This window comes from Palaemon carinicauda, unplaced genomic scaffold (assembly GCF_036898095.1).
Source record: "Palaemon carinicauda isolate YSFRI2023 unplaced genomic scaffold, ASM3689809v2 scaffold16, whole genome shotgun sequence".
Classification (NCBI taxonomy): Eukaryota; Metazoa; Arthropoda; class Malacostraca; order Decapoda; family Palaemonidae; genus Palaemon; species Palaemon carinicauda.
The window spans coordinates 553,111-571,784 of NW_027169147.1; the positions used below are offsets into that span (position 1 = coordinate 553,111).

Below are 18,674 nucleotides of genomic sequence, written 5' to 3' on the forward strand. Positions count from 1 at the left end.
AGGGTTGAGGGCATTGTTACCCAGTCTTAGTCTGCATGAATGAAAAGGTATGTCTGGCCCTTATTCTTTTCTTTATCCTCCCCTCTCTCGGGGAAAGCAGCATCCTGGGTTCTCTGCACAACTGACCTCAAACCCCTGCATGTAAACCATGTTCCCTTGTGTTTCCTAGTATTAAGCTAATACTGTCACGTCCCCATACCCTGCCAAGGTGGTATTGGGAGAGTCTTAGCCTAAAGTTTCCATCTAAAGGACTTCAGGTCAACTTCCTAGGACAAGTCCCACTTTATACCTTCACACACAGCTTATGTAGGCCACAGCCCTTGCAGAGCAGGGTGCTAGCGAGGTGCAGGGACTCCTTATTGTTGAGTGTTGACACACTCAGATACTGAGTCCCCGGGTAAAAAGCCAAAAGCCAGTAATGGCCGGGACTTACCACCCTTCCTAAGGGGTGAGTCACCCATATTAAATAGCGTGGTTTGTATTTCAGTTACGGAACAAATGACAAGTTCGGAGGTAATTTGTATTTTTCCTAACTATACAAACCTTAGCTATTTAATCAAACTTGCCCGCCAGCTCTATCCCCGGGAAGTCCTACCTCTAAGCAAAGTGAGCTCAGCACAGGTGTGTGGGAGGGGGGGGGGGTTGGTAGCAAGCTACGCTCCCTACCCACCACTAACTAGCGTCAAGGTAGTAAACCCTCGTTAAAATTCTAATGGCTCGTCATTTCAGCAATGCCAAAAGTAATACCCTTATTAAATAGCTAAGGTTTGTATAGTTAGGAAAAATACAAATTACCTCCGCATTTGTCATACTGTATTTACAAAGTACTATGGTATGGATATAGCTTCAATTTGGGGGTTTGAATAAAAGTATAGTAATAAGGTAGAAAAGTATCATTATTTTTAAGATTTATGTGATTTTCTTTATGTAATTTATTTTATGGTCTTAGTTATTAGTTTAGTTATATAAGTTTCATTGGATTGTCCTTGAGAGGAGAATCTTCATTAGAATATCTAAATATTTGGTTTCTCTTTCATTTCCACAATCGCTCTTCTCAGACATTGCAATCTGCATTGGTCTTTCTGGAGAGAGAGAGAGAGAGAGAGAGAGAGAGAGAGAGAGAGAGAGAGAGAGAGAGAGAGAGAGAGATTTTGCTGAGTAATATTCCAAGTCCCAGGGCTGGGTCTTCTGGGTAAAATCTATAACCCAATTTATTTAAACAATTTTACAGGTTTCAGTATTAATGTGAGTTTACTAAATTGAATATCTGATGTTATTGATTAAGTTTACAGTATATTGATTGTATTTGTGGTACAGAGCAGTAATCATGTCCAGAGGCTGTCATGGTTTTTTTTTTTTAAATTCAATTTGTTTGGGCTCTTAGCTCACTCTAATGTTAACTGTACCAAGTGCAATCATTTGGGTTTAATTTCGGGTCAAGTTAGTTGTCGGTGTTTGCATATGAAAAATAGAAGACTGAAGGATTAAAAGTAATATTTTTTTTATGTAACTTTAAAGGAATATTTGTTCCGTCACTATACCTTCGCTATTTATAGGGATATTACTTTCGGCGAGGCTGGAAGATGAGCCTTAAGACTTTTAGTAAGGGATAATTACCTAAACCGCCAGTTAGCGGGAGGGTTGTGGGTAGCCGGCTACCCTGTTCACTCACACACTGGGCTGAGCATCTACTTTGCTTTTGGCTTGGTGGAGAACGGACATTGCTTCTCTCCTGCTCCATTGCCTTTTTGACTTGCCATTGAGTGATAGCTTTGAATTATTCTTTGTATGTGCCGTAACTGGAATACGAACCTACTCTATTCAATAGGGGTATTACTTTCAGTGAAGCTGAAATGACGAGCTATTAAAATTTAGTGAGGTTTAACTATCCATTCCGCTAGTTTGCGGGCATAGGGGGGTAGCTTGCTACCGCTCCCTCTCACACACACTGGTGATTTAATTTACTTTGCTTCTGGCTCCGATGGTAAATGGTTGTTGCTGTTTTTCATCCTCACCAAGTTATATTTTGAACTGCCATTAGTGCCTTTTGTTTATGCTTACTCTTTAATAGTGTGTGTTTGTGTTGACTTGTGCAACCATGCATACTTGCCCTGGACTTGAAGGCCAACCCTGCCGGACCTTCACGTCAGCCATGGGCACTAACTGCCACACCCTTTCTCCCACCTGCAGAGGTCAACGGTGTGATTTTGGTAATAAGTGCAATGAGCATCGGGAGTGGTCTGCCTCCCAGTGGGAAAGATTTTGGCGAGAGCGGAAGAAGTCAAAGCGGGATATTTTCTTTCGAAGGTTCTTTTGTATGAAGGGAAAATAACACAAGATTTCTTCTGTCTACCGACCTTCCTCCGAAGCTCCTACTCGTTCGGGTTCTTCTGAGAGACCGTCAAGCAGTAATGTAGACTTTAATTTTTGCCAACCCTCGTCCTTGAGAGAAGGTGTTGCTTCCCCTAGCGAAGTGGCCCCACCTCTCCCCCCCGGGTAAGGCCTTGTCTATGGGTTCTGTGTTACAGGTGTGGTCTTCCTTGCGGCTCCCGGGTCCGCAATGCGAGTGTGCAGCCGTCGTTGACTTCTGAGTTGGATCTTCTAATTCTTGTCGATGTTGTGGTGTCAGAGGCGTCTTCTGTGGCCGTTGTCGACGCCCCTGACCCTCTAGACTCTCCTGCTGTTGCTGACCACTACGTTTCCCCTGTTCTGTCCATCCTTCGAGGGGGAAACTAAGTCCATCGTCTGTCTCTCGTATGAGTGGTTCTCCCGTCGGGTGAGTTCTCTCATAGAGGCTCCTCTTCGGAGGACTGCTGCTCAAGGTCAGCTTGCTGATCCCACGTCGCAGAGCTCGCCCTCTGCTTTGACTTAAAGGTTGCCCTTCACCATCATTGAAATGGCTCTTCAGCCTCGTCTTCACAGCCGTCACCCACAGAGGAGCTGCCACTTCAGTGGTCTTCTGGCCCTCGACTTTCGCCCTTTCCTGGTCCTTTTCCTGACGACGTTACGGCTATTCCTCGGACTTCAGCCCTGGACTCTTCTGCATATCGTTCGCGATCGACATTGGTGGATGTTCGCCCTTCCAAAGGGCACATCCCTGTTCCAGTTCGACATTTCAGTCGACCTCCTGACCTGTCGTTACTGTTCCCATCTCCTGTACATCCTCGGATGTTCTACCTAAGTGTAGCGGAGTGCAACTCTCTCCAGGTTGCCAGCTCCTTGCAGTGCACCTGTGCTCTCCAACAGCACGTCAGCGCCAGCCTGCACTCAATACTCTTTCCAGAACGTCTTTCTCTCCACTGAGTCAGCGCTCTCCAGAACATTGACGTTCCCTTGACCGCTGGCCTTCTCCTTCTCATCCTCAGCCCTCTCCATTGCTCCAGCGATCTCCCGATTGCCAACGCTCTCAGGCACAGCTCTGTCCTTCCAAAGAGTAGTGTTTGCCAGCTCGCCAGCACTCGCCAATGCAACTCCACTCTCCAGCTCATGCTCGTTAGCACTCCCTGAGACATCAGTGCTTTCATGCGCAGCCTCGGTATCAGGCTCACCAACGCTCTCCTGCACGAGAGCGCTCTCCAAACCAACAGCGCTCTCCAAACCAACAGCGCTCTCTTGTACGTCACCCCACGCCCAAGCGCCAGTGGTCCAATGCGCAACAGCGCTCCCTGAGATATCAGTGCTCTCTTGCGCAGCCTCGGTATCAGGCTCGCCAACGCCCTCCTGCACAAAAGCGCTCTCTTGTACGTCACCCCACTCCCAAGCGCCAGTGGTGGACTGTGCAACAGCGCTCTCCTGTGCCAAAACTCTCTTCAGCTTACCAGCACCCTTTGGCTCGCTGGCACTCTCCAGCTTGCCAGTGCTCACCTGCGCGCCAGAGCTTTCCTACGAATGTACCGGAAACTGTGCGCCAGCATCCTACTGTGTGGCGTCGTACTTCGCGCCTGCGCGTTCTCTAGAAACCGCACCAGCATCATCCTGCTCAGCGTCTTACTGTACGCTATTGTTCTTCTGTATGCTCTCTGGCCCGCTAGCGCTCACTGTCCCTATTGCGCCGTGGCCATGAGCAGGTTCTACAGGCTCCTAGGTTTTAAGAAACATCGAGTAGATGGCTCACCATCGTATCATTCCTCTCCCTGCAAACGCATTACAGTGCGACCGCCGAGGAAAGGAGGAGGGGTCTCCACAGAAGGGTTCAGGATCCCGGAGCTGCCTTCCTCAAAGGTGGATCCATCAACAGCAGAGACTCCTCTCAGGGAACTGTCGGTCCCTTTCCCTTCAGGGGATCTGTCTGACAGTGTGTCAGTCAGTCAGCAGCCCTGGTTCAGGGCTATGGTCAGAGTAGTGGTGCAAGCCTTCAAGCCTGCTCTGTCTGCCAGCTCTTCAGAGCATTTTACAGCTATAGCAGACCTACTGTAAGGAACCACAGCTTCTTCTCTCCTGAAGAGGAAGAAGGTCTCAGATGTGGTTACTTCCCCTAGGGTAAAGCTGACTCCTATTAGGCTATCAAGGTCTGCTCTTGCATCTTCCACCGGACACTGTCCTACCTCACCTCTGCCGAGGGGGTAATGCCAGGGAGGGGCTTCCTCTCTTCCACCCTCGGAGGAAGTTTCCCCTCGCACGGAGAGTTCACCACCGATGGAAGTCAGGAGGGACATGACAATGCAGCTTTCGATACTTGAGCCCTTCCTCCTTCCACGAAAGGAACTGAAGGACTCCAAGACTCTTCCTAAGTCCTCTTCAAGAACCTCCAAGTCTACAGATGCAGCCTGTCACTCGAGGGATGTGCGCGACCCACCCGGATAAGAGCTCTTGGGGGTGGAAAAAGGAGACTTCGCTGCAAGTCCAAGTCCAACGTCGGAAGGAGAGCAGAAAGAGTCGGACCATGCATTCTGTCAGGTTCTGACTCTCATCAGGATTCTCAATGGGTTTATCAACTGAGAGAGCAAAGACACGGTATCTTTTGCACCTAGAAACACCTAGAAGACCATTCCCTTGGACTCAGCGCCTGAAGGGTGCCAGGACTACGATCATCCTACAGCTCTTTGAGCTCTCCTCCTCGCAACGTTCCGGCTCTACCACCAAGCTTCTCCCACCTCCTGTCTGCAGCAGAGGAGCTATTCTGAGATCTTAGACGTGCCTCGTCCAACTCCTCTTATCCCCATACAGGCTACTTTGTGGCTTGATGTTTGGTTAGGGACCTTGGAAATCCTGGCAAGAACTGAGGATTTCTCAAAGAAATGTACCAGGGTTCTCACCATTACTCCCACCTGTACCAGGCTTCTGGGAGTTTCCTGCTTGAGGTGGACCCTTTGCTTCCTCACCTGTTCCGGGAACTAACCCCTTTAGTCCGCCAGGGACTGCAGACAGTTCTTGGGTAACCCGGCCAAAGCCAGTAGGCCAGAAATGGCTCTAGTAGCTACAGCCGAAGTAGTTCCCCTCTCTCCCCAGCAGCATTTAGTTCCACTCTCCAAGCCAGCAAATGACAGTGCTAAACTTCAGTCTAGCCGGTAGTAGTGGCTCTCAACAGTTCCTGTACAGGTAGTGCCACTCTACAAGAAGGGGCAGAGGCACACTCAAGGTACTCTTCGGGACAGTAGATGGTAGTGTTCCCCTCCAGGGCAGCAGACGGCAGTGTCCCCCTCCAGGGCAGCAGACGACAGTGTCCCCCTCCATGGCAGCAGACGGCAGTGTCCCCCTCCAGGGCAGCAGACGGCAGTGTCCCCCTCCAGGGCAGCAGATGGCAGTGTCCCCCTCCAGGGCAGCAGATGGCAGTGTCCCCCTCCAGGCCAGCAGATGGCAGTGTCCCCCTCCAGGCCAGCAGATGGCAGTGTCCCCCTCCAGGCCAGCAGATGGCAACAAGCTTGGACCTTTCTCATGTCACAAGCTGGGTACTTTGTTTGAATACTTTGACCTAGACCAAAAATGCTCTTTCTTGGTGTTAATTGCTAAGAAATTTGCATCATAAACCTAATGGGACTGTATTTTGAAATAGGACTTTTATATTTTATTTCTTTTTTTTGGGGGGTGTGTGGGTGTCCTAGGAAAAAATACAGGTACTTGTGTTTTGTATTGATATAGGGGTGCCCAATTAGTGGGAGGCTTTTTTTTTCAAATAATTTTTCAGTCTTGTATTGTTTTTCAATTATTCCATGTCATAGGAATGAACTTTTGTTACTAAGTCGTCTTCCCTTCGTTCAAGTATCCCCAGTACATGAGGACAGATGCCCACTTACAAGATGAGGAAGTCTTCAGGTGGACAGCTCCTCCCTGTCTCTGATCTGGGCGTTTTATCAAGGCAAGGGAAACCAGTCGTCTTCCCTTGGCCCTCATCGCTCCGTTCTGGCCTCGGAAGGACTGGTTCCCAGACCTTTTTGAGGTCCTAGTGAACCCTCCTGTTAGATAGCTAGAGAGACCAGATCTACTCAAACAGCCTCACTTTCATTGTCTTCATCAGGGGCTCCACATGCTTCATCTTCATGCTTGGAGCCTGTCAGGAGGTTCTCAAGGTAAAAAGGCTTTTCATCTAGTTAGCCTAAGCCATGTGATGCTCTACCTGTCGATTTTATCAAGTCAAATGGGCAGTTTTTTTTTACGCTGGTGCCAGATGAAAGGTCATTCTTCATCCAGACCCTCTCAGCCTAAAATTGCAGAATTCCTGGTCCATCTTCACAGGGATGGAGGGTATCTGTAGGTCTTAAGAAGGCACTGGACAACACAAAGGCAACCAGAAAGAAAAAACTTAAGTTATTAATGTTAATTTGCCATAACAGTAGAACCAGACAAAGGTAGAGGGAGTGATATGGAAGTGTTAGTGGTAAATTTTCGTGTATGTGCAAGATTACTATAAAGCCTTTTGCTATTTATAATTCTGGAGGAAGGCTCAGAGGTGCATAGCAGTATTAGCTAGACAATTTTGATGATGTCTGGAGAGGAAGTACAGTAAAGGAAATAAGACAATGGATGAAACGTCTTTGTCTTTTTGAAGAGCAAGGGGAAAACTATTCAAAGAATAAAACCAATAATGTCACAGGAAATATTGTGGATTATAGAATCTACAGAGGATATGAGATTTTTAGATGCCTGAAATGTGTAACAAGAACAGATGGAACACAGATCAAAGTCTGTGGTTTGTTTGTCTAGGAAAAATGCAAATTACAGTACTATATGAATTTATTTTATTTTTTAGAAAACTCCATTAATTTTATTGAGTTTTCCTCTTCTCCAACTGATTGTAGTTTTCTTTTCTTCCAGATTTTTCATCTCAAAGAAAGGAATCATCCACCTCTTGCCGCTAAAGCTTGTAAGCTACTGAAGGTATATGCAAGAGACGTAAGACTGGAAAAGAAAGGGTCATGTTGGAAGATTTTGTTGTACAGTATGATGTCTGAGAATAGGAAGTTTATTCTTAATATAATCTTTGGAGTCTATTGAAAATAATATTAAGGGGTGTTTCATCTTGTGATAGGGAGAGGATGATGAATTCTGAACCACCTTTTGAATTTTCAATGAAAAGTGAAATTGAAAAATTATTTTCACCTGCAGTCGATCCAGAAAATAATGATAGGTCTGGCAGTGTTGCTCTCTTTAATGATGGCGCTCTTTTCTTGGATCCAAAAATGGAAGTCAAAGTAGAGCCAGAAATATTTGATTCCAGCGAAAGCAACTTGAAAAATTCTTACGAGTACGATGCATCAGTGAGTGAAAACGGTTCATTAAGTTGTGAAGAGAATGTCGATGATGAGGAAAATGTAGACACTTACATAGGGACAGCTGTGAAAGAGGATAAAGGAAAAGAAAAAGGAAGACTTTCATGTGTAATCAGTGGAAGAGAATTATTACAGAAAGATGTTTTGAATCAAGAGGTGAATCAAATAAAGGAGAAGCAGATAAAAAAAAGATTCTTTGGTAATGTTAACTCCAATGCTCTAGCTAGAAAGCGATGCACATGCAGTGAATGTGGTAAAACGTTTTCTAATAAATATAATCTTGCAGTGCATTTAAGAATTCACACGGGAGAGAAGCCATACAAGTGCAATATCTGTAGCAAAACATTTGATACAAAATCATATCTCACTATGCATTCAAGAATTCACACGGGAGGGAAGCCATACAAGTGCGATGTCTGTAACAAAACATTTAATACAAAATCACATCTCACTTACCATTTAAAAATTCACACGGGAGAGATGCCATACAAGTGCGATGTCTGTAGCAAAACGTTTAATACAAAATCACAGCTCACTGTACATTTAAGAATTCACACGGGAGAGAAGCCATGCAAATGTAATGTCTGTAGCAAAACATTTATTACAAAACAGTGTCTGACTATACATACAAGAATTCACACGGGAGAGAAGCCATACAAGTGCGATGTCTGTAGCAAAACGTTTAATACAAAATCACAGCTCACTGTACATTTAAGAATTCACACGGGAGAGAAGCCATGCAAATGTAATGTCTGTAGCAAAACATTTATTACAAAACAGTGTCTGACTATACATACAAGAATTCACACGGGAGAGAAGCCATACAAGTGCGATGTCTGTAGCAAAACATTTAATACAAAATCACAGCTCACTATACATTTAAGAATTCACACGGGAGAGAAGCCATGCAAATGTAATATCTGTAGCAAAACATTTTTTACGAAATACAGTCTCACTGTACATTTAAGAGTTCACACGGGAGAGAAGCCATACAAGTGCGATGTCTGTAGCAAAACATTTAATACAAAATCACAGCTCACTGTACATTTAAGAATTCACACGGGAGAGAAGCCATGCAAATGTAATATCTGTAGCAAAACATTTTTTACGAAATACAGTCTCACTGTACATTTAAGAGTTCACACGGGAGAGAAGCCATACAAATGTAATGTATGTAGCAAAACATTTACCCAGAAACACAATCTCACTGTACATTTAAGAGTTCACATGGGAGAGAGGCCATACAAGTGCGATGTCTGTAGCAAAACATTTAATAGAAAATCAAATCTCACTGAACATTTAAGAATTCACAGGGGAGAGAGGCCATACAAATGCAACGTCTGTAACAAATTCTTTACTTCAAAAAAATATCTCACCAAACATAAGAAATCACATGAGAGATCTATTCCAGTGTCATGAATGTGGCAAAACATATAATTTAAAACAGAGACTCGATAAACGTTTAAGAACTCACATGTAAGAAAAACCATTCATGTGCACGGACTGTGGTAAAGCTTTTTGCTCTGAAGGTTTCCTCAAGAATCATCATAGAAGGAGGTGCTATAAAATCTGATATTGTGATCTGGAATAAAGAAGAAAAAACAGCAAAGATTAGAAATGTGAGAGTTCTTACCCCTTCGCACGATTGCCCAGGCCGTTAGCTCTCAAAGTCGACGAGGTGACATGATGCCTCCAAACAGCTCATGCGAAGCACAGAGTAACACCTCAGGTCAGGCACTAGCCAGTTAGTTTTTTGGACTTGCACCCACCTAACGGTGAGTCTCCACTGTAAATATGGTAAGGGTTTGTATGTAGTGCAGTAATAAATGACAGATTTGGAAGAAATTTGCATTTTCCCTATGTATACAATCTTGGAGCTCTTAACACAACCTGGTCCCGCCATCACCTTCCCCCAGGAAGTTCTGCCGCAATTGCACAATGACTTTCAGTTACAAGTGGTGGTGTGACCAGAGTGGTTGGTCCAACTCTCGCTCTCCCTTCGCTAAGTAGCTAAAAGTTTTACAGCTAGTTCCAGCTGTTGCCAAAATGCATCTCCAGTGTAAAGAGATCCAGGTTTGTATAGTTAGGAAAAATACAAATTATTTCCAAATTTGTCATATTAGCCTAATTATCACTATTAGAAGCGCCAAGGTGCGAAAGCAAATTGCCACTAGCCCAAGGGACCAAATAGTTGACAGTCTGGTGCAGTGAAGAAATAGAAATGTAAAGAATAAACTATATAAGAGAAAAATGAGATTATTTCAAGATAGATAACAATGTTGAATTAATAAGCATTATAAAAACCAGGAAATAAAACATCGTTAACAGAAAAACATTTGTATCAAGTTTGAACTTGTAAATATCTGCTGATTCAGTTGCAGGGGCAGTAGTTGATTGGCTTGGTCACAGCCTAAATAAAGCTTAGAGAATAATATACAGCATTAAGCCTTTTGAAACAATGCTGGTGACATTGTCTCTTTTTTAAAGTAATACTGGATGATTCTACCTGCTTCTTGTACTGTAGTGAAGTTATGAATGTTAGCGGGAAGGAAGATTTAAAGGCCAGTCTGCTCATATTGGAATATGAGGCCATACAATTATTTACAAAGTACTATGGTATGGAGATAGCTTTGTTTTGGGAGTTTGAATATAAGTACAGTATAGTAATAAGGTAGAAAAGTATCATTATTTTTTAAGATTCATGTGATTTTCTTGATATGATCTCTTTTATGGTCTTAGTGACTAGTTTAGGTTTTATAATTTTCCATTGGATTGTCCTTGAGAGGAGAATCTTCATTAAAATATCTAACTATTTGGTTTCTCTTTCATTTCCACAAATGCTCTTCTCAAACATATCAATCTGCATTGGTCTCTCTGGAGAGAGAGTTTCTCATCAAATTATTTTACAGCATTCTTAGTACAGTACTGTATTCAGTTTTCACAAGAATGAAGTTAAGATTTAAAGATATTTTGCTGAGTAATATTCCAAGTCCCAGGGCTGGGTCTTGTGGGTAAAATCCATAACCCAATTTATTTAAGAATAAATTCTACAGGTTTCAGTATTAATGTGAGTTAACGAAATTAGATATCTGATGTTATTAATTAAGTTTACAGTATATTGATTGTATTTGTGGTACAGAGCAGTAATCATGTCCAGAGGCTGTCATGGTTTGTTTTTGGAAATCCAATATGTTTGGACTCATAGCTCACCCTAATGTTAACTGTAATAAGTACAATCATTTGGGTCTAATTTCGTGTCAAGTTAGTTGTCAGTGTTTGAATATGAAAAATAGAAGATTGAAGGATTAAAAGCAAATTTTTTTTTTATGTAACATTCAAGAAATATTTGTTCTGTCTATACCTTCGCTGTTTATAGGGATATTACTTTCGGCGAGGCTGGAAGATGAGCCATAAGACTTTTAGTGAGGGATAATTACCTAACCCGTCAGTTAGCGGGAAGGTTGTGGGTAGCCGGCTACCCTGTTCACTCACACACTGGGCTGAGCATCTACTTTGCTTTTGGCTTGGTGGAGAACGGGCATTGCTTCTCTCCTGCTCCATTGCCTTTTTGACTTGCCATTGAGTGATAGCTTTGAATTATTCTTTGTATGTGCCGTAACTGGAATACAAACCTACGCTATTCAATAGGGGTATTACTTTCAGTGAAGTTGAAATGACGAGCCATTAAGATTTAATGAGGTTTAACTTGCCATTCCGCTAGTTAGCGGGCATAGGGGGGTAGCTTGCTACCGCTCCCTCTCACACACCGGTGATTTAACTTACTTTGCTTCTGGCTTGGATGGTAAACGGTTGTTGCTGCTTTTCATCCTTACCAAGTTATATTTTGAACTGCCATTAGTGCTTTTTGTTTATACTTTCTCTTTAATAGTGTGTGTTTGTGCTGACTTGTGCAACCATGCATACTTGCCCTGGACTTGAAGGCTAACCCTGACGGACCTTCACGTCAGCCATAGCCACTAAATGCCACACCCTTTCTCCCACCTGCAGAGGTCAACGGTATGATTGTGGTTATAAGTGCAATGAGCGTCGGGAGTGGTCGGCTTCCCAGTGGGAAAGATTTTGGCGAGGGTGGAAGAAGAAGTCAAAGCGGGATATTTCTCTTTCGAAGGTTCCTTTGTATGAAGGGAAAATAACACAAGATCTCTTCTTCTGCCTCCTGACCTTCTTTCGAAGCTCCTATTCGTTCGGGCTCTTCTGAGAGACCCTCGAGCAGTAATGTAGACTTTAATTTTTGCCAACCCTTGTGCTTAAGAGATGGTGTTGTTTTCCCTAGCGAAGTGGCCCCACCTCTCCCCCCGGGTAAGGCCTTGTCTATGGGTTCTGTGTTACAGGTGTGGTCGTCCTTGCGGCTCCCGGGTCCGCAATGCGAGTGTGCAGCCGTCGTTGACTTCTGAGTTGGATCCTCTAATTCTTGTCGATGTTGTGGTGTCAGAGGCGTCTTCTGTGGCCGCTGTCGACGCCCCTGACCCTCTAGACTCTCCTGCTGTTGCTGACGACTATGTTCCCCCTGTTCTGTCCATCCTTCGAGGGGGAAACTAAGTCCATCTTCTGTGTCTCATATGAGTGGTTCTCCCGTCGGGTGAGTTCTCTCATAGAGACTCCTCTTCGGAGGATTGCTGATCAAGGTCAGCTTGCTGATCCCACGTCGCAGAGCTCTCCCTCTGATTTGACTTAAAGGTTGCCCTTCACCATCATTGAAAAGGCTCTTCAGCCTTGTCTTCACAGCCGTCGCCCACAGAGGAGCTGCCGCTTCAGTGGTCTTCTGGCCCTCGACTTTTGCCCTTTCCTGGTCCTTCTCCTACCGACGCTGCGGCTAGTCCTCGGACTTCAGCCCTGGACTCTTCTGCGTATCGATCACGTTCGCCATTGGTGGATGTTCGCCCTTCCAAAGGGCACATCCCTGTTCCAGTTCGACATTCCAGTCGACCTCCTGACCTGTCGTTACTGTTCCCATCCCCTGTACATCCTCGGATGTTCTACCTAAGTGTAACGGAGCGCAACTCTCTCCAGCTTGCCAGCTCCTTGCAGTGCACCTGTGCTCTCCAACAGCACGTTAGCACCAGCCTGCACTCTTTCCTGAATGTCTTTCTCTCCACTAAGTCAGCGCTCTCCAGAACATTAACGTTCCCTTGACCGCTAGCCTTCTCCTTCTCATCCTCTGCCCCCTCCAATGATCCAGCGATCTCCCGATTGCCAACGCTCTCCAGCACAGCCCTGTCCTTCCAAAGAGTAGTGTTTGCCAGCTCGCCAGCACTCGCCAGTGCAACTCCACTCTCCAGCTCAAGCTCGTTAGCGCTTCCTGAGACATCAGTGCTTTCATGCGCAGCCTCGGTATCAGGCTCACCAACGCTTTCCTGCTCGAAAGCACTCTCCAAACCAACAGCGCTCTCTGGTACGTCACCCCACTCCCAAGCACCAGTGGTCGACTGTGCAACAGTGCTCTCCTGTGCCAAAATTCTCTCCACCTCACCAGCACCCTTTGGCTCGCTGGCACTCTCCAGCTTATCATTGCTCACCTGCGCGCCAGAGCTTTCCTACGAATTTACCGGAAACTGCGCGCCAGCATCCTCCTTTGTGGCGTCGTACTGCGCATTCTCTAGAAACCACACCAGTATCATCCTGCTCAGCGTCTTACTGCACGCTATTTTTCTCATGTGTGCTCTCCGGGCCGCTAGCGCTCACTGTCCCACTTGCGCCATGGCCATGAGCAGGTTCTACAGGCTCCTAGCTTTTAAGGAACATCGAGTAGACGACTCACCATCGCATCATTCCCCTCCCTGCAAACGCATTATAGTGCGACCGTCGAGGAAAGGAGGAGGGGTCTCCACAGGAGGGTTCAGGATCCCGAAGCTGCCCTCCTCGAAGGTGGATCCATCAACAGCAGAGACTCCTCTCAGGGAACTGTCGGTCCCTTTCCCTTCAGGGCCTTCAGGGGATCTGTCTGACAGTGCGTCAGTCAGTCAGGGCTATGGTCAGAGCAGTGGTGCAAGCCTTCAAGCCTGCTCTGTCTGCCAGCTCTTCAGAGCATTTTACAGTTATAGCAGACCTACTGTAAGGAACCAGAGCTTCTCCCCTGAAGAGGAAGAAGGTCTCAGATGTGGTTACTTCCCCTAGGGTAAAGCTGACTCCTATTAGGCTATCAAGGTCTGCTCCTGCATCTTCCACCGGACACTGTTCTACCTCACCACTACCGAGGGGGGTAATGCAAGGGAGGGGCTTCCTCTCTTCCACCTTCGGAGGAAGTTTCCCCTCGCACGGAGAGTTCACCACCGATGGAAGTCAGGAGGAACATGACAATTCAGCTTTCGATGCTTGAGCCCATCCTCCTTCCACGAAAGGAACCGAAGGACTCCAAGACTCTTCCTAAGTACTCTTCAAGAACCTCCAAGTCTACAGATGCAGCCTGTCACTCGAGGGATGTGCGCGACCCACCTGGAGAAGAGCTTTCGGGGGGTGGAAAAAGGAGACTTCGCTGCAAGTCCAAGTCCAACGTCGGAAGGAGAGCAGAAAGAGTCGGACCATGCATTCTGTCAGGTTCTGACTCTCATCAGGATTCTCAATGGGTTTATCAACAGAGAGAGCAAAGACTCGGTGTCTTTTGCACCTAGAAGCCCTCAGAGACTAGTGCATCCTTTGCGTTGGACTCAGGGCGTGAAGGGTGCCACGGCTACGATCATCATACAGCTCTCTGAGCTCTCCTCCTCCCAACGTTCCGGCTCTACCACCAAGCTTCTCCCACCTCCTGTCTGCAGCAGAGGAACTATTCTGAGATCTTAGACGTGGCTCGTCCAACTCCTCTTCTTCCCATACAGGCTACTTTGTGGCTTGATGTTTGGATAGGGACCTTGGAAATCCTGGTAAGAACTGAGGATTTCTCAAAGAAATGTACCAGGGTTCTCACTATTACTCCCACCTGTACCAGGCTTTTGGGAGTCTCCTGCTTGAGGTGGACCCTTTGCTTCCTCGCTTGTTCCGACAACTAACCCCTTTAGTCCGCCAGAGACTGCAGACAGTGGACTAGGGGAGCAGTTCTTGGGTAACCCGGCCAAAGCCAGTAGGCCAGAAATGGTTCCAGTAGCTACAGCCGAGGCAGTTCCCCTCTCTCCTCAGCAGCATTTAGTTCCACTCTCCAGGCCAGCAAACGACAGTGCTAAACATCAGTCTAGCCGGTGGTAGTGGCTCTCAACAGTTCCTGTACAGGTAGTGCCACTCTACAAGAAGGGGCAGAGGCACACTCAAAGGTACTCTTCGGGACAGTAGATTGCAGTGTCCCCCTCCAGGGCAGCAGACTGTAGTGTCGTCCTCCAGGGCAGCAGACGGCAACAAGCTTGGAACTTTCTCATGTCACAAGCTTGGAACTTTCTTTGAATACTTTGACCTTGACCAAAAAGGCTCATTCTTGGTGTTAATTGCTAAGAAATTTGCATCATAAACCTAATGGCACTGTATTTTGAAATAGGACTTTTATATATTATTTATTTTTTTTGGGTGTGTGGGTGCCCTAGAAAAAAAACCAGGTACTTGTGTTTTGTATTTATATAGGGGTGCCCAATTAGTGGGAGGCTTTATTTTTTCAAATAATTTTTCAGTCTTGTATTGTTTTTCAATTCTTATTCCATGTCATAGCAATGAACTTTTGTTACTAAGTCGTCTTCCCTTCGTTCAAGTATCTCCAGTACATGAGGACAAATGCCCACTTACAAGATGAGGAAGTCTTCAGGTGTACAGCTCCTCCCTGTCTCTGATCTGGGCGTTTTATCAAGGCAAGGGTAACCAGTCGTCTTTCCTGGCCTCGGAAGGACTGGTTCCCAGACCTTTTTAAGGTCCTAGTGAACCCTCCTGTTAGATTGCTAGAGACATCAGATCTACTCAAACAGCCTCACTTTCATTGTCTTCATCAGGGGCTCCACATGCTTCATCTTCATGCTTGGAGCTTGTCAGGAGGTTCTCAAGGTAAAAAGGCTTTTCATCTAGTTAGCCTAAGCCATGTGATGCTCTACATGTCAAGTTTATCAAGTCAAATGGGCAGTTTTTTTTTACGCTGGTGCTGGATGAAAGGTCATTCTTCATCCAGACCCTCTCAGTCTAAAATTGCAGAATTCCTGGTCCATCTTCACAGGGATGGAGGGTATCTGTTGTTCTTGAGAAGGCACTGGACAACACAAAGGCAACCAGAAAGAAAAAACCTATGTTAGTAATGTTAATTTGCCATAACAGTAGAACCAAAGCAAAGGTAGAGGGAGTGATATGGAAGAGTTTGTGGTAAATGTTCCTGTCTTTGCAAGATTACTATAAATCCTTTTGCTGTTCATAATTCTGGAGGAAGGCTCAGAGGTGCATAGCAGTATTAACAAGACAATTTTAATGATGACTGGAGAGGAAGTACAGTAATGAAAATAGGACAATGGATGAAATGTCTTTGTCTTTTTGAAGAGCAAGGGAAAAACTATTTAAAGAATGAAACCAATGATGTCACAGGAAATACTGTGGATTATAGAATATACAGAGGATATGAGATTTTTAGATGCCTGAAATGTGTAACAAGAACAGATAGAACACAGATCAAAGTCTGTGGTTTGTATGTCTAGGAAAAATGCAAATTACGTAACTTTATGAATTTATTTTATTTTTTAGAAAACTTCATTAATTTTATTGAGTTTTCCTCTTCTCCAACTGATTGTAGTTTTCTTTTCTTCCAGACTTTTCATCTCAAAGGAAGGAATCATCCACCTCTTGCTGCTAAAGCTTGTAAGCTACTGAAGGTATATGCAAGAGATGTAAGACTGGAAAGGAAAGGGTCATGTTGGAAGATTTTGTTGTACAGTATGATGTCTGAGAATATGAAGTTGTCTTAATTTCCTCTTTGAAGTCTATTGAAAATAATATTAAAGAGTTTGTCATCTTGTGATAGGGAGAGGATAATGAATTCTGAACCACCTTTTGAATTTTCAATGAAAAGTGAAATTGAAGATTTATTTTCACCTGCAGTCGATCCAGAAAATAATGATATATTTGGCAGTGTTGCTCTCTTTAATGATGGCGCTCTTTTCTTGGATTCAAAAATGGAAGTCAAAGTAGAGCCAGAAACATTTGATTCCAGCGAAAGCAACTTGAAAAATTCCTACGAGTACGATGCATCAGTGAGTGAAAACGGTTCATTAAGTTGTAAAGAGAATGTCGATGATGAGGAAAGTGTAGACACTTACTTAGGGACAGCTATGAAAGAGGATAAAGGAAAAGAAAAAGGAAGACTTTCATGTGTAATCAGTGGAAGAGAATTATTACAGAAAGATGTTTTGAATCAAGAGGTGAATCAAATAAAGGAGAAGCAGATAAAAAAAAGGATCTTTGGTAATGTTAACTCCAATGCTCTAGCTAGAAAGCGATGCACATGCAGTGAATGTGGGAAAACGTTTTCTAATGAATCATATCTTGCAGGGCATTTAAGAATTCACACGGGAGAGAAGCCATACAAATGCAATGTCTGTAGCAAAACATTTAATACAAAATCACATCTCACTATACATTTAAGAATTCACACGGGAGAGAAGCCATACAAGTGCAATGTCTGTAGCAAAACATTTAATACAAAATCACATCTCACTATACATTTAAGAATTCACACGGGAGAGAAGCCATACAAGTGCGATGTCTGTAGCAAAACATTTAATACAAAATCATATCTCACTATACATTTAAGAATTCACACGGGAGAGAAGCCATACAAGTGTGATGTCTGTAGCAAAACATTTATTAAACAAAGTTGTCTCAATAAACATTCAAGAATTCACACGGGAGAGAAGCCATACAAGTGCGATGTCTGTAGCAAAACATTTAATACAAAATACTATCTCACTATACATTCAAGAAATCACACGGGAGAGAAGCCATACAAATGCAATGTCTGTAGCATAACATTTAATACAAAACAAAGTCTAAATAAACATTCAAGAATTCACACGGGAGAGAAGCCATACAAGTGCGATGTCTGTAGCAAAACATTTAATAAAAAATCAAATCTCACTATACATTCGAGAATTCACACGGGAGAGAAGCCATACAAGTGCAATGTCTGTAGCAAAACATTTAATACAAAACAAAGTTTCAATAAACATTCAAGAATTCACACGGGAGAGAAGCCATACAAATGTAATGTCTGTAGTAAAACATTTACCCAGAAACACAATCTCACTGTACATTCAAGACTTCACACGGGAGAGAGGCCATACAAGTGCAACGTCTGTAGCAAATTCTTTACTTCAAAAAAATATCTCACTAAACATAAGAAATCACATGAGAGATCTATTCCAGTGTCATGAATGTGGCAAAACATATAATTTATAACAGAGACTCGATAAATTTTTTAAGAATGCACATGGAATAAAAACCATTCATGTGCACTGACTGTGGTAAAGCATTTTGCTCTGAAGGTTTCCTCAAGAATCATCATAGAAGGAGGTGCTATAAAATATGATATTGTGATCTGGAATAAAGAAAAAAAAACAGCAAAGATTATAGATGTGAGAGTTCTTACCCCTTCGCACGATTGTCCAGGCCGTTAGCTCTCAGAGTCGACGAGGTGACATGATGCCTCCAAACAGCTCATGCGAAGCACAGAGTAACACCTCAGGTCAGGCAACAGCCAGTTAGTTTTTTGGACTTGCACCCACCTAACGGTGAGTCTCCACTGTAGATATGGTAAGGGTTTGTATGTAGTGCAGTAATAATTGACAAATTTGGAAGAAATTTGCATTTTCCCTATGTATACAATCCTGGAGCTCTTAACACATACTGGTCCCGCCATCACTTTCCCCCAGGAAGTCCTGCTGCAATTGCACAGTGACTTTCAGTTACAAGTGGTGGTGTGAGCAGAGTGGTTGGTCCAACTCTCGATCTCCCTTCGCTAAGTAGCTAAACTTTTTACAGCTAGTTCCAGCTGTTGCCAAA

General features: G+C 44.2%; 2 protein-coding genes and 1 pseudogene across 2 annotated transcripts in view; all 3 read left to right on the plus strand.

Moving 5' to 3' along the window:
* LOC137635686 (zinc finger protein 107-like) overlaps window positions 1–18,674 on the plus strand; it is a 135,544-nt pseudogene that overhangs the window by 108,062 nt on the left and 8,808 nt on the right.
* The window catches only part of LOC137635684 (zinc finger protein 570-like), a 99,120-nt gene that overhangs the window by 25,124 nt on the left and 55,322 nt on the right, over window positions 1–18,674 (plus strand). The window lies entirely within an intron of this gene.
* On the plus strand, window positions 7,326–10,374 carry LOC137635683 (zinc finger protein 665-like). The gene has a single exon (XM_068368136.1). The coding sequence runs from the start codon at window positions 7,473–7,475 to the stop codon at window positions 9,123–9,125; it is 1,653 nt and encodes a 550-aa protein (XP_068224237.1). The 5' UTR covers window positions 7,326–7,472; the 3' UTR covers window positions 9,126–10,374.